The sequence below is a fragment of the Sciurus carolinensis genome, chromosome 5, assembly GCF_902686445.1.
Source record: "Sciurus carolinensis chromosome 5, mSciCar1.2, whole genome shotgun sequence".
In the NCBI taxonomy this organism is placed as follows: domain Eukaryota; kingdom Metazoa; phylum Chordata; class Mammalia; order Rodentia; family Sciuridae; genus Sciurus; species Sciurus carolinensis.
In genome coordinates this window covers 24,434,045-24,449,189 of record NC_062217.1, presented here as the reverse complement: position 1 = coordinate 24,449,189, position 15,145 = coordinate 24,434,045, and the positions used below count along the sequence as shown (strand labels likewise).

At 40.7% G+C, this 15,145-nt stretch overlaps 3 protein-coding genes across 6 annotated transcripts in view; 1 reads left to right on the top strand and 2 right to left on the bottom strand.

Annotated features, from left to right (window-relative positions):
- The window catches only part of LOC124984827 (protein POLR1D-like), a 38,295-nt gene extending 35,323 nt beyond the window's left edge, over positions 1–2,972 (bottom strand). The window contains exon 1 of the mRNA XM_047552889.1: positions 2,845–2,972. Within this exon, the coding sequence (XP_047408845.1) occupies positions 2,845–2,870 (26 nt within the window). The 5' untranslated portion in view covers positions 2,871–2,972. The remainder of the gene's footprint in view (positions 1–2,844) is intronic.
- Positions 1,323–2,978, bottom strand: LOC124984826 (DNA-directed RNA polymerases I and III subunit RPAC2). The gene is made up of 2 exons (XM_047552888.1): positions 2,845–2,978; positions 1,323–1,897 (listed from the first exon to the last, which is right to left on the bottom strand). Exons 1-2 carry the CDS (start codon positions 2,868–2,870, stop codon positions 1,522–1,524), a joined length of 402 nt encoding a protein of 133 aa, XP_047408844.1. The 5' UTR covers positions 2,871–2,978; the 3' UTR covers positions 1,323–1,521.
- Positions 2,979–4,206: 1,228 nt separating this feature from the next.
- The window catches only part of Lnx2 (ligand of numb-protein X 2), an 83,962-nt gene continuing 73,023 nt past the window's right edge, over positions 4,207–15,145 (top strand). For 3 of the 4 annotated variants that reach the window (XM_047552886.1, XM_047552885.1, XM_047552884.1), the window contains exon 1: positions 4,208–4,466. The gene's annotated coding sequence lies outside the window, so the exon portion shown is untranslated. Of the gene's footprint in view, positions 4,467–15,145 lie in introns of all 4 variants that reach the window. The other variant, XM_047552887.1, reaches the window with a different exon arrangement.

Sequence of the window (15,145 nt, the reverse complement as noted above, 5' to 3'; positions counted from 1 at the left end):
GGGAAGACCTTCTCTGACTTCTGTGCCTAAAGCAGATTACTCTCGTGTTTTTATCTTGACCCTATATTTGTTTCTTTCACAGAATTACAACTTTATTTCTTTAATGTTGTTCTTATAATGCCTGCTCTGTGAGAACAGGACCAATTGTGCCTCATCTACTACTCTATGCTCAAGGCCTGGCACAAACCAAGTACTCAGTAAATACAGAGATCTGTACAAGAAATGGGCTGAGGGTAGGAAATGTAGAATCTATGGCAGGCTAGAAGAGGTCAATGTGAGTGACCAAAAGGTTATATGCCATAAGTACCTACATGGATTCATCCAGTGTTTTACCAAGCAAATTGATATGGTAGGTAGAAAACAAACACTAACAAGAGCACAGTAAATATCAAGATAGGAAAAATAAAATGTGACGATAGCACACAGAAGTTCCCAAGGTAGGCTGGGGAGTTTGACAATAATTAAATTTTGGCTTAGACTAGAGTATGGTGGGACTGCTCCAGTAAGAGAACAGCAGCATCAAAAAAAGATTCAAAGCACAGGGCACTGAAGGGTGAGGGAATCCTTGGGATCAAGGGCTGACAGATACGTAGGGTGAATTAAGAAGTACGTTGGGTAGGATAGTTATGAGACACAAGGTTGAAGAGGTAGATATGAGGGCTCTTAGGTGTGATGTGATTAATATTTTTTAAGTTTTCCAAAAAAGCCATATCCCCCAACACAGAATTTTCCTTCTCACCCTTATTTTTACTTCAACAGTGTCTTCTATGTAACCCTAGGTTACACGTACACACCTACCTAAAGACTGAAAATGCTTTCTGGTCATCCCAGTTTTATCCTATAAAACAATCAAAATCTCTTGGCTTACTCAGGTCATGACTAAATATTTTATTAGTGTCCTGAAATTCAAGAAGTAAATTGGTATCTATCTAACAAATACTATGAAGATGGATCTTGATATCAACTAAATTCTTATGCAAAACCAGAATTCTCATAATTCCCTCAAATTCCCCACTTTTACTCAACCAACTAACAAAGAATGCAATTCTCATTAGTTAAAAATCTAGAAGTTCCCTTCCTAGTTTTCTTTCCTCCTTTTTAAATCAACTAGTCTACTGGGTCATGTTCTAGTGCATCCCCCTCCTTTCCCTAACCATCCCAACCAGGCAAGAATGAACATTCCTTTTAATTCCTATGATCAAAGTCCTTGTTTAGGGCCCCAATTTTCTCAGTTTCCTCACTTTCACTGTTGGTTCAATTAAGAAAGGTGTGGGGGTCATCCTTGAGGATCATTTGGCTGCAAGGAAGAGAAACCAGTCAAATTAGTTTAAATAAAAGAGGGAATTTATTAGGTTAATACACAGGTTCTTGTAGGGATTCCAACAGCTGTAGTGGGTCAATAGCTAGAACCACACCTGAAGGATAAAGCATGCTGTAACCACAAACTTCTAATTCTGGATTCTGCACAATCACGAAGAGAAAATCTCAGAAGATAGTCCTTCTTGTATCCTGCATAAGGGACTAGAATGTGGATCCATTTCTGCTTGCTTTTTGATCCTTATAGTCCTTTATGCTGGCCTCAAACTTGTCAAGCACATGTTGGCAGACATTCATGAGCTCATTCAGGCCTCGCTGAAATGGCTCAACAGCTGGAAGAGCACCTCGCGTCTGAATGCGCAAATTAATTTTGCTCTCAGAAGGATGGGTCGTAGTGTAACCACAAAACTCCACTTCCGGGTTCTTCATAATCATGTAACGCAGAGAATTTCCTAGGGTATGGTCCTCCTCGTGCAATACAAAAGTCACACAGTGTCTATCTGTTCCAGCTGCCTGGACCATTTCCAGGGCTGTCTTCCTCTCGCCTTCAGTCATTGAGGTCTTCAATCCAGACATTTTTCTACACACATATTTTTTATAAAAATGAGATCATTCTGAATACTCTTTTGTGACTACCGTTTTTTCACACTATATTGCAAATGCAATTCATGAACCTACTACAATTACACAGAACTCTCATTTTCCTGCCTCCACAACTTCTATTCATAACTATTTATTACCTCCAGTTTATCCCTACTTTATTTGCTCATTCACACTGGCCACAAGGGGAGTTTTCTCAGAAAAACACAAAACTTAAAGCTTTGAAAGAAAGGGAAGAAAAAAAAAAAAAAAAGAAAGGAAGAAGAAGTTCTTGGTAGCCACAAGAGAGGTATAGGATTAGAATAGGGTAGGCCCAGCCATAAGATGAAAAGGAATTGAAAGGGTTAAAAAAAAAAAAAACTGCTTTGTATAAGAATGAAAACTATCGATTATCAATGTGAAAGTTCAACTATATGGCTTCCATTTGCAAGAGGTTAAGGAAACTAGGAAGGGGAAGATGTAAAATGGGTCTAGCGGCAGGGAGAAAAAGAACTCAGCATTCAGGGAGGCTTTATAAGCAGTCTGCACAGAGAGGAACGTGAGCGGTAGTTACCGGCACTCAGGCCTGACTCAACACGGAGGCCCGATCACTCAGGAACCGCGCGCGGCCTGGGGGTTGACTTTACACCAATGGGAGTGGGCAGTTTGGGACAGAACTTTGGTCTCCCAGCGGGGCTTCCCTCCCTGATGGCTACTATACCTCGGGGTGTTTCTACCTAAACACATCCACGTCTCTTCCCCTTCTTCCCAATCGGGCCAGGCTCTGCTCTCTCCTTCCCTCTTTTCAGCGCCCGGAAATACTGCTCTGGGTTGCCGGGCCTGGCGGCGATGGCTGGGCCCCGGCCTGGCCGCGTGCCCCTCAGTCACCCGCTCCCCTCGCCGAGCGAGGCCCGCCCGCCCGGCTACGCCCGCCTCCTCGGCCGTTACCTCTCCAGCTCCTGGTCCTCTTCCATCGCTGGGGCGGTTTCCGGGATCCTCAGGTGGTGCTGGCGGAACGGAGGCTCTGCCCCATATCGCGAAACGCTAGGCGAAGCAGGAAGGAAGAAAGGACCGACGGAAGGAGCCCAGGACGCAAGGAGCGGGGAGGAGCCGCAGCGGCGCGCCGGCACCCAGCCGCTGGGCGTGGCGTAGAGGCCCCGCCCCCAGAGCCCCGCCTTCCTGGGGAGGACGGCGCGCGGCGGAGCCGCTCACCTGGCGCTCCAGTTGTAAGAGCACCCGCACCGGGTCGGGCGCCGGCCTCACCTCGAGGCCCAAACAGGCCTATGGGCATCTGAGCTCTGCCTTTGGAACCTTCCCATGTGGTGGCAAAGGGGGCGGGCCTCACCTGTCGTCCCCAAATCACCTTCCTTCTTAGGCCTCTTTCTGACTTGCTACTAGACTCGTGAGGGACGGTGTTGCTCCCAGACTGGCCCTTCCCGGATCCCAGTCTTCACGGACTTGCATGGGACTGCAGGCTTAGACTATAGTTAATCCTCCTAGGAAAAGGAGGAGGCTAATTTTCGAAGAGATGAATTTCATAACAACACTACGGTGTAGGACGGTATTTATCTCGCTGGGTTTCTTGCAGCTGCACATGATCAAAGAACAAGAGTTTGCCTTTTTTTTTTTTTTTTTTTTTTTTTGAGGACGAGTGAGAGTTTGGGAGAAAACTCCTCCACAGCCTTCTTTCTCCCCAGGAACCCCCCCCCCCCCGCTTCCTTTGGACTATGTCCTCCCCCGCTACTACCTTCCTTTTCCTTTTACCCTTTCGGCTGCTTAAACCTCCTCACCGACGGAACCTCCTGCTCAACCTTTGTTCCCAGGTATCCCAGCCCCCGCCTTCCACCACCAGACTCACTCTCCACCCTTCTTCCTCCGTATCTCCCCTCTCTATTCTTCAGGTGCTCTTCCTCGCAGATCAGCTCTTTTCCTTGCCCTGTACTTCCAGATCCCAGCCAGTCCCCTAGCTGTCCTCTCGTCCAACACACCTACATTTCTGCTTTCTTGCGCCACCTGTTTTCCACCCCGCCCCACCCCCTACTCCCCTAGACGTTCCCTCCCTCCCCAGCTGTTCCACTCTTCTCGCCGCGGTCGGGGGTGCGCGCAGATATTTCTTCAGCCTCTTCTGCAGGGGAATCAGGCGAGCGGCGGGGACAGCCCAGAGCGGGTGGGGGAGGGCGGGCGGCGAGAGGCGGAGTAGGTTCACTCTAACCTGGGAGTGACGGCCCTTTCTGGCCCGCCCCCTGAGCGCTCGGATAGGTGGAAGTACCTTCTGGCCCGCCCCACTCCCGCCCCGCGCCGCCACCGATTGGCCCAGGTGCGTGTCGGGTTGGGCCATTCGGTCCTGGCGCTCGCCCCCGGGAAGGCAGCAGGGGCGGTTGAGAAGTGAAGTCTTGGCCAGAGTTTTCTTCTTGCCAGGAAATCCGCGGCGGCAGCGGCGGCTGCGAGTCCCGGCGGAGAGGAGCCCGGCTGGCTCCCGGCTCTCCCCCAGCGGGCCGCGGAGAGCGGGAGCTGGCGCTGGGCTACGGCGCTGGAAGCCGGTGTAAGCCCCGGGCAGCCGCACTTTCTCAGTGAGTAACTTTGCCCTGCTGCCTCGCCCCGTGCCCTCTCGCCGGCTCCGGGCTGCCGCCTCAGGTGCGGGCGTCGGCGGGGTGTGGGGCGGCGCCGCGCCCCGGGAGGCGGCCGGAGCGGCGCCGCGGCCCGCCCCGGAGCCGCCGACCTCCGCGGCTTCCCTCGCTAGCTTGGGCTACGGGGACAGCGTGGAGCGGCAGCGGGGCTGGCAGAGACAGTGCCCTGTGCCGTACCGCCGCGGGGCAGGCGCGTGGAAGGCGGGCGGCCCCCAGCTGTTAGCATTTGGTGGTTGCGGCCACCGTGGTGCAGATCTTTGCGTCGTTTGCTTTTTAAGGAAGGGTAGAGGAGTGGATGAGTTTAAAATTTAGTGTATGTATTGTCGAGAATGAGTGGCACTAGCCACCCTCACGTTGGATTTTGTTCTTGTGGGAGGATATGGGGAGAGATCATTCTCTCGCCCCAGCCTGTTGCCTGTGAATTGTCACGTTTCCCTTTAGGCTGGAGAGAATGGAAGACAGATTTGACATCTTCCAGGGGGTTATTTGAAAATACGGATCTTGATTTGGAAGCAGTTGCTCAGAGAGCACCGCTTAGGAAACACCCCACTAGCTTTTCAAAGCTTTATGCCACGTTTTAGATCAGGAGTTTTGACTTATATAGTGTTCCTTCTAGTATTTTAGTTTACATTAAAGGTTGTGGATCCAGATATTTTTATCTGCCATATACTGAAGTACACTCATGCATGGGCTTCATCGTTCAATTTAGATTTTTCTTTTTTAAATCACAGAAATCAAGAAACGAAGGTGGGTGAAAAGCAGTGGCAGTGCAGGAGAAACATTTGTGAGCTCTGGTTTATTAACTGTCTTCACTTTAAGAATTTCACATTCTTGTAGCAACAGTACTTACTTGGAAATTGGCCCTCTTCCCAGGACAGATTTTGATTTTTCTCTTGCATGTATTGTGACACAGCACTGATGAAGTTGGATCTCCGATCAATTCTGTTTACTTTGATAAATTTGATTTCCATCCCTACACCCCCCTGGAAAAAGAATTTTGGCAGGTAAAGAAAGAAGGGGTTCTAGTATCCTGTTTGACCTGTCAAAGCTTTGTTGAGCCAGGAATAACAAAGTTGTGCCTTTTTAGCTTGTCCAAGTCCCACATGTGAGTTTTCCTATACGGGTGAAATGTAGGCCAAGTTGGAACCACAGTAGAATAACATTACTTTTAATTCAGCCCACTTTGTGTGTTAACTTCTTAATTTGTGTCTTGTTCCTTTGCTCTTTCCATTAAACTTGAAATTTTTCATCGTTTATTCATTTACCACTCATAAAGTGCCTAATGCATGCCAGGCATTGATGGCAGAGGTCAAGTTCTTACCCTGAATGCTCAGTCTCTTATGGAAGCTAATCCATACCTCTGTTCTGCTGATTACCTGACAGTAATTTGAACAAAGTGCTGTGACAACTTAAGAGTATTTTTGCCTGGAGTTTGTTAGAGAGGCCTCACATAGGCACTTTTCAAAATTGGTGTTGGACTTTGCCAGATATATTTTAAACATGTATCTTTGGGGTTTTGGGTTATGAGATCTGCGTATGGCTAATCCCACTAGAGAATACAATGTCTGTGGTTGAAGTAGGAATCAGGGGGCTGGTGTGTTATTCATTTCAAAGCACTTAACCCTTTGCCTTGCCTGCATTAGGCATTCAAATATTTATTAAGCTGTCCTGAGCAGAAAACAAAAGTTTCGTCTACCATATTAAGAAATTTGGACTATATCCAGTGATATAGAGCTGCCAGTTTTAAGCTGGAGAATGTCATGACAACATTTGCATTCCAAAAAGATATCTGTGGCAGTGTGGAGGACAGTGGGGTCCAGATGGGAGGTAAAGACAAAGTAGGAGACTGTCACAACTTAGGAGCTAAGTGCTCAAAATTTTTCAATTCATCATTATCCAGATTTGAATCAAGCTCTGTCACTCACCATATAACTACTTTGTACCTTAGGTTCTTCATCTCTTAGGGTTTAGGAAATAAAAGTTGAAAGAAAAATATGTATTACTTAATGGTGTTTGATAGGTAGTAAGGACTTAGCTAGTGGTAGTTGTCATTCTGTTTGAAGGCAATGGTAAAAAGAGATGATGTGGCATTTAGGAGCCTGGACTCTCCCAAGTGACTAGATAGGATTAACGAGAAAAGGATGATTCCTAGGTTTTTTGCCTTGGGGCACGGGTGTATTCTGGTTTAGCTGGCTGTGGAGTCAGAACAGAGGTCAAATTCTAATTTCATCATTTATCCTTTGAATTACTATCCTGCCTGAGTTTTGATTTCCTAACATTTAGGAAATGATCATAGTACCTGTTTAGGAGGGTTTGAGGATCATGTGAAATTATGCATGTAATACCCTTGGTACAATACTTGGTACATTCCAAGTGCTCAATAAATATTTGTTGTTCCTTTAGTAATGATAGCATTAGTGAGCTAGTGGAATGTTGGAGGCTGTGAGAAGAGACAGTTAAAAACAATTGACAGCAGAGAAGGAAGGAAAGGTAATAAGTTCCAGTTTGGGACCAGCCAATGAGGTGCTAAATGAATGGTTGAGATGTCTGTTATACAGTTGTTGGATGGATGTATCTGACAGGAGCTAGGAAAGAATAGAAAAGGAAAAATAATTTGCATAAAGCCTTTGTGTTTGCATGGGGTGGGGAGCTTTTTGAAAGATTTGGGGGAAGATGGGAGAAATGTTGAGAATGGGTTGTTGAGGTTTATAGTATAGCAATGGCAGTAGGGTTGATATTGAATATCAGTCATCTCTAGTCTTAAAATGTATTTTGGCCACTATCAAAGGAGAACTCCAGGCTTCTATAATCTGATTTACTCTGTTTCTTTTCTCCTTCTTTCTGATTGCCCCCTCAAAGCCCAAAAAGTTTGTTATGCAGAGCCACATACTTCACCCTCTGCTTTCAGGGCCACAGTTTGCTTCGGGTCCACCTTCCTGTATCCAAACCCAACCAGGTTTCTAGAAGAATCATAGATCTCATTTCATGGATTTTACTCTCCTCAGAAGCAGTGTTGACTGAGAAGTACTATGTATACATCTTGGATGGGCCTAAATTGACCTCGTTATGAGGGCCTGGAAATTTTACAAATTGAATTCCTTTAGCTTTCCTATTGATGGGCCATTTATTTATTTATTTATTTATTTAATGTGGTGCTGAAAATTGAACCCAGTGCCTCACACGCAAGGCAAGTGCTCTACCGCTGAGCTACATCCCCAGACCCTAGCTTTCTATCATATATTATTTTTCCTCATAACACAACAGAAAAATCTGCAGTCATGTAAGTATTTTTGGCTTCAGCAGGTTAAAAAAAAAAAAAAAGGATGTTAACCTGAGATGTTATTAAGAGCAATTTTAAAAAAGCAAATACTCAGGCTATACATTATAATAATAAATGATCCCCTAGTTAGTTTTTTGTTAGTTTTGTATTTTGAGGTGCTGGGGTTGGCACCCAGGGTTCATGTGTACTAGGCAATTGGGCTACCCCACCGGCTCAGTTAGTAATGATTTCAAAGAAGCAGGTGTCCTAGGTTCTGTTTTTAAAATATTTTCTTCCCAGAACATAGATTCTCTTTTGCTCACTGCAGCATTCTCAAATACTTAGAAAAATAAATACTAACGTATGCACAAATGAATTAGATCCATTGGCTTTGATCTCTTTTGGTCTACAGACTTCTCCATATCTTTGGAATAATCATTGGTCAGAGGGAAAACCAGAGAGAATTGATCCAGTCAGTACACTTAAAGTACTTCATGTACTTATGAGAAGATGCAAGAATATAGAGGATTGATGACTGTTGAGATTCAACTATTTTAGTGCCAGATGCCGCAGTTATTTGCATAATTCTCCACCACCGCCACCTTTTTTCCCTCACATTTTATCATCATAGTTGTGGGGTGTGGAAAGGAGAAACAAACATTTATATAGGGATATAGCATTGTACAGAGGTAAACTGACAACAGCTGCATCATACATTTGTCCTCTTTATTATTCCAGAACTCCAGGTCAGAGTCTCTGAAGTCTTGATAAGGGTAGTTGGAAAGCTAAGACAGAAATGTTAAGGCAGATAGGGCTTAGGCATGATTTAACCTTTATCTTCACAGCTGGAGATTTAGGACTTTTACTTCTGGCAGTTAATATTTTTCAGTGGAGAAATTATGTGAGGGAAAATTTGGTTTTTTCCTCAATATTAGACTGGATAGGAGAAATGAGAAATAGAAACAAATGCAGAAAATAGGTAAAAGTCAAATAATCTAGAAAACAGTCATTGTATATCTACTTAAAAAGCAAGTTATCTTCATGTGTTAAACAAATGAAGTTTCAATTTTTCTTTATTGAAAGAGTAAACTTCTAAATAACCAAGTGCCCAAAAATGTTTCTGATTTAAAAACCCATATCTTATGTAAAATAAGTTATACTTGGCTATAATCAAGGTTTCAGAGGCTCTGTTGGCTATTTTATAGATTAAAGTAAGTTTGGGAAATATTTACCCAGATTTTGGCTGCCAATCTTCAGTGAAATTTAAAATTTAATTCTTTATAGAATTATTATCAATTAAACATGTAAGTAATTACTGAACAAATTGGAGGCTTTCACTTAAATCTTTTAATACTGAGAACACTATTCTTCTATATGATTTTAGTGTTTGAACTTTGATTTTTCTCAATTTAACTATATTCAACTAATACCTAAGCATACATCTTGTGATCGGCACTGAGCTATGTGGAATACACAGGAATACACATGACACTTTCTGCCCTTGGAGAACTTAAATTCTTAAAAGACGTTCAATGGAGGAGTTAATCATTCAAAGCAGCGCCACTGAGATCCTTGACTTCTAGTTCCTTAGCTCTTCAACTCTGATGACCATCACTTCCACTGAATTTTAACATTCATTTGGTAAATTGTCATTTCCTCAAGTTTTCCATATTAGAAATGTATTCTTAAACTTCTGTATCCTGTTCTCTGATCAATCTTCTTATCAAGCCTTCTATCTTTCTCATGCCCACAGTACCCTTTTCACAGAAATAGTTTGCCAATTTCTTTATTCCACTATATGTCCCCTGTTGTGTTAATATTTATTAGACTTGCAGTCTTGCAACTGAAAAATAATGGCATTTTTGCATCTCTTGAACTTGTCTTTGTGCTATACCTGTCAGATCTACCCCTGTTCAGATTAACCCTGCTTCTGGCCCCACATTGCTTTGGTAAGATGAACCCTGCTTCCACCCCAGCATTGGTTTTTCACCCTTCAGGGATTTGACTCTCAAACCCCTCTCTCCATTCCCCTCACTCAGTTTGGTACCTTTGAAGCGCTTTGACACTGACCTGAGACAGGCTTTCATTAACTAATAGACACATCACACAGTTTCAAACTGTGATGAATGCTTTGAAGATATAGCATAGGGTTATGCTATCCAGTGTTATAGTCACTAGACACATGTGACTGTGGGCTTTAGAAATGTGGCTAGTCTGCATTGAGAAATACATTTGTAAAATATATTTTAAAGAATTAATAACAAAACCATAAATATCTTGTTAATAAATTTTAATGATCACATTTTAATAACACTTTAGATATATTGGATTAAAGAATTAAAGGTAATTTGCTCACTTTTTTTTTTAAACAATACGGCTAATAGAACCTGTAAAATTACACGTGTGGTTTGCATGTTTCTTGGACAGGACTGGTGGAGTATGTTGTCGGAATATAAGGGGAAATAACATTTCTGGTGAGTTGAGTATCACTGAACCCTCCTTTAGGAAGTTGTCATTGAGGGAATAAGTGGATGAATAGGTATTACACAGGTGAACCCTCTCTAGAGGAAGCAATTGGAGGTGCATGGGACTTTGAGATACAGAAGGTGGTTGGAAGAGAGCTGGGGGATGAGAGCAGGAAAGCAGGGCCTGATCATGTACAGCCTTTTTGTCCTAATGAAGATTTTGTTCTTCATTACTCATTGGTTATTCCATACTTTTATTACTCACAAGTTTTTGTCTAACTCCCACCTCTTCTATAGTCTGAAAATAATCTGATAATTTCATGGAGAAAATTAAGATGGTCTGTGATTTCTCTAAAATTTCTGTCCCTTCCCTTTTTATCTCACCTACTGAACTGACGTCTCAGCTCTGCGGAAGGCTAACTCTTCCTAATGACTCTCAGTTCCATCCTTTAAAGTGTCTTTCAGGAGAGGCATCATGGATTAACTCTGTTATTCTATATTTAATCTCTTTCTCTCTGCTCAGTTTTTCACATCCGCCTATAAGTATGCTGCAGTATTAATCTTATGAAGCAAATACAGTTTCATTGACCTCACATTTCTCTTCATTGTTCTTAATGCAGCAAATTCTTAAAAATGTAATAATTTTATTCAAACAATATTTTTAAAATGTGTTTACATGTTATTGAAATAAAACTATTAATGAGATTTGACTTTTCTGTATTGAGTACTTGAATCTGGTGAAATATTTTGCACTTAACACTTCTCATTCAGATACTAAACTTTCAGTGGTTTAAATGAAGAGAATCCTGCAAAATAATGAAAATTTAATAGAAAAATAATATATTGCTTCATTTTTTTCCTTTTATTGTGGTAAAACACATGTAATTTATTATCTTAACCATTTGCTAAGTCTATTCATGATGTCATGAAACAGATCTCCAAAACGTTTTCCTCTTGTAAATCTGAAACTACCATTAAACAACTTCCTATTTTCCCCTCTTCCTGTCCCTTCTACATTGTTTTTATGAATTTGATTGTTTTAGATGCCTCATTTAAAGAGAATCATCCATTATTTGTCTATTTTGGTGACTTATATTAGTTTACTTAGCACAATGACCTCAGGGTTCATTCATATTGTAGCATGTGACAGCATTTTATTCTTTTTTTATAGTAGAAAAATATTCCATTGTATTTAGTATATGCCTCATTTTGTTTACTTATTTATCCATCAAGGGACATTGGGTTGCTTTCACATCCTGGCTATTGTGGGTAATGCTGCTATGAATATGAGCATGCAAATGTCTCTCTGACTCTGCTTTCAATCCTTTTGGATATATACTCAGAAGTGAGATTGTTGGATCATATGTCAGTTCTATTTTTAATTTTTTGAGGAAACTCCATATTATATTCCATAGCAATTGCACCATTTTACAATCCCACCAATAGTGCACAAGGATTCCAGTTCTCAACATCCTTGCCAACACTTGATAATTGTGTTTTTTGAATAGTAGCCATTCCTGTGGTGTGAGGTGATATCTTATTGTAGCTTTGATTTACATTTTTGTGATGATTACTGATAATGAACATCTTGTCATATAAAGTTTGTTGACCATTTGTCTATCATCTTTGCAAAATGTCTTTTCTAGTTCTGGATCCATTTTTAAGTAAAGTTACTTCTTTTCTTGTTGAGTTGTAGACTTTTTTTTATGTTTTCTGGATATTAAACCCCATATCAGATGTATGTTTTGCAAATACTTTCTTCCTTTCAGTAGTTTTTCTTTTCAGTCTTTAACTGGGTCTTTTGGATGTTCTGAAGTTTTTAAGATTGATGTCTCTTTTTTGTCTGTATTTTTGCTTGGGGTCATATCCAAGAAATCCTTAAATCCAACATCATGAAGTCTTTCCTCTGTTGTCTTCTGAGAGTTTTATAGTTTTTGAGTCTTACATTGAAGTCTTTGATCTATTTTGAGTCAATTTTTATATATGATATAAGATAAAGGTCCAAACAAAATATTTTGAACATGATTCTGAGACCATACTCTTGGAAACAAGAGGAAAAGTTCTGACATACATGGAATAGTTTTAATTTGAAAGACTGATGTCAGTGATTGGGCTGGAACACAATTCTGAAGTGGTTCTTCATTGTATATTCTAATTGTGGCTTTCTCTATCCTTTTTGTTTCTTATAGTTGTGAGACACCAGTAGGAAAACAATCATTAGTCTAGGTTTAGTAGAAACTAAAACATAAAATTAATGAGGAAAAGACAGTTATCAGAATACATGTGGTTGCATCCTACGCTTCTGTTACCAAGGATGTAATGCATTTGGTCAATAGTTGATATGCCTGCCTTTTAAGATTATTCTGAGTGATGTTTAATAGATTTTTTAAAAAGTATCCATAGCAATTAGTTCTTATGTGAAATATTCATTAGCTCCATTAGTTTCTCTAATTTTAGGCTTTATGCTTTTATTATAGATGAAATACATTAATTGATAAATCAATAGATTAATTTCTAATTTTGTTAAAAATAGATATAATTCTTTGGAGATTCTGACCTGTTCTTTTTCCACATATGTGAATGATTTTTCTACCTTTGAAGGAATATAATAACATTAAGAAACCTTTCAGGATTTATTTTGTGAATCTGAATTTTTTTAAGCCATTTGTTTTGTTGTTTTTGTTCTTTTGGTGGTACTGGGGATTGAACTCAGGGCCTCTGGCATGTAGGTATACATTATCATTGAGCTACATCCCCTGCTGAATATTTTTTTAATGGTGTGGTTGCTATTCATAGAAAGGAATTTTAAATTTTAATGAATCTGTTTTGCATAATACAGAAGTATGGTTCTATGGTTTTTTTTTCCCCCCTGACTCGTCTTTTTTTTCCTGTATTTTTTATTGGTGCATTATAGTCATGCATATGTTGGGATTTGTTGTTATGTATTCATATGTACACAACAATACATAATATAACAATATAATTTGGCCAATATCAATCCCCAGAACTCCCCCTCTCCCTCCCTGCTGCTGTGGTTTTGATCCAGTTTGAGTGTATCATCCAAGGGTTCAGGTGTTAGGAACTTGTTCCCTAATGTGGTGGGAATTTTAAAAGGTGGGGCCAAATGGGAGGTCCTTAGGTCAGCTGGGGGGCAAGCCTTTGAAAGGGAATATTGGTCTCCTCAAGACAGCCATTTGTCATAAAAACCCTAGCCTGACCCTTGAATAGCCTCTCTGGCTTCCTATTTCAGGATGTGACTCTCCCTTTCACGTGTGCTCCTGCCATCCTCCATGTGGTCCTCACCAGAGCCAAACCAATGCCAGCACCATGTCTTTGAATCTGCAGAATTACAAGCAAAGTAAATCTTTTTCTTCACAAAGTTAGCCTGCTTTAGGTCTTTTGTTATAGCAATTAAAATGGTCTAATACACTTGATAAAATCAGTGCCAATCATAGTCAAACTTGCAACTAGTGTTTATTGTATTAGCTTTTCCTGTAAAATATTTACCTGTTAAAAAGTTTCCCATTATGATTTTAGTCTTCTATAAATGTGATAAAGTGTCTAAATTTTCTTTTTCTGTTGTTTGGGTTCATCTGAAGTAATCAGTTTGTGCTAGAGGAAAACATAATAGACCAGTAAATAGTTCTTAAATTATTTAGTCATACAGCATGATAAAACTGAGTTATAGAAAACCTTAAAGCAAGATTAGGGTAAAATTTATTATTGTAAATTATAGATAAAGAGTAGCCGTGGTTCAGCTCCCAGCACTGCAAAACAAACAAACAAACAAACAAAAAAGAATAGTAGTTGTAAGTGAAAGCATATTTCATGTTTGTGCAGGTTCTAGGATAGCTAAGGTAGCTTTTTTCCTCCACTGGCTATTTATTGAGTATATATTATGTGCCAGAATTGTGGGAGCCCTGCTATGGAGTTTATGTACTGGGGGAGCGGTAGCATGTGTTATTTATTATAAACATAAGCATGTAAACACATTAATGAGAAGGATAATGATAAATCTTAGGAAAATAAGATGATGTGTCAGATCTGAACGGGTTATATCTAAATGGTCATGCTAGGATTGAAGAACTGGACTCCAGATTTCCCTTCAGCTATTAGTTTGTCTTCACCAGGAAAACTTTTAGCCAGTACTGTTAAAAAGAATGCAGTACAGGGAATCAAATCCAGGACCACCACGTATGTGACCCATACCCCCAGCCCCAACAAGGTCATCTTCCCCTTTCGCACCCTCCTTCCCACTCAGGGAAATGGCTAAATAGCAAAAGAAGGATGGACTTAAGAGGAGAAGCGAGGCATCTGGGGAAATCATTCCTCAGTTAATTTGCCTTTTTCATGATGCTGAGAGTTTAGTGTGTGAAGACCTGAGTTTGTGTCTATTAATATTTCAATGCGGTTTTTATATTCTATGATCTGAAATGAGAAAAACAAAACTTTCCTAGTTATTGGAAGAGGGAAAAGGGGAAAATTATTTGTCAATTCTTATAAAATTCTGTTTTATTTTGAAGTTTCTTGTATCTTAAAAAACTCATCTGTTACCTCATAAAAAACTCTTAATTTATTACTTAGCTTTATTAGACAATCCTTACAATTGATGTGTAAGACTTTTGTGCCCTGCTTTCTTTGGTACATAAGAATTTGGAGTGTGACCCATGACTCATCAGTTGACGTTGTGGTACATTTTTAGAAACAAAGAATGAGATAGTAGATTTCCCTTAAGCGGCAGTGCAAAAGTAAATACAAGAAAACACAAATTTGTCTAGATCTGTGCTGGTGTCATTACCGCTATGTGTTGAATGCCTAATACAAATATGTCACAACTCTGAGCATTTTAGTGCTCTTTGAATATAATTGATGTAAACTTTGTGTGTCTTGCAGAAAAA

Excerpts from the sequence above, each read along its gene's own strand:
- LOC124984826 (XM_047552888.1), bottom strand. The coding sequence starts at position 2,870 with ATGGAAGAGGACCAGGAGCTGGAGAG. Across the intron at positions 1,898-2,844 it reads GAGGACCAGGAGCTGGAGAG|AAAAATGTCTGGATTGAAGA; the intron begins GTAACGGCCGAG and ends ATATGTGTGTAG.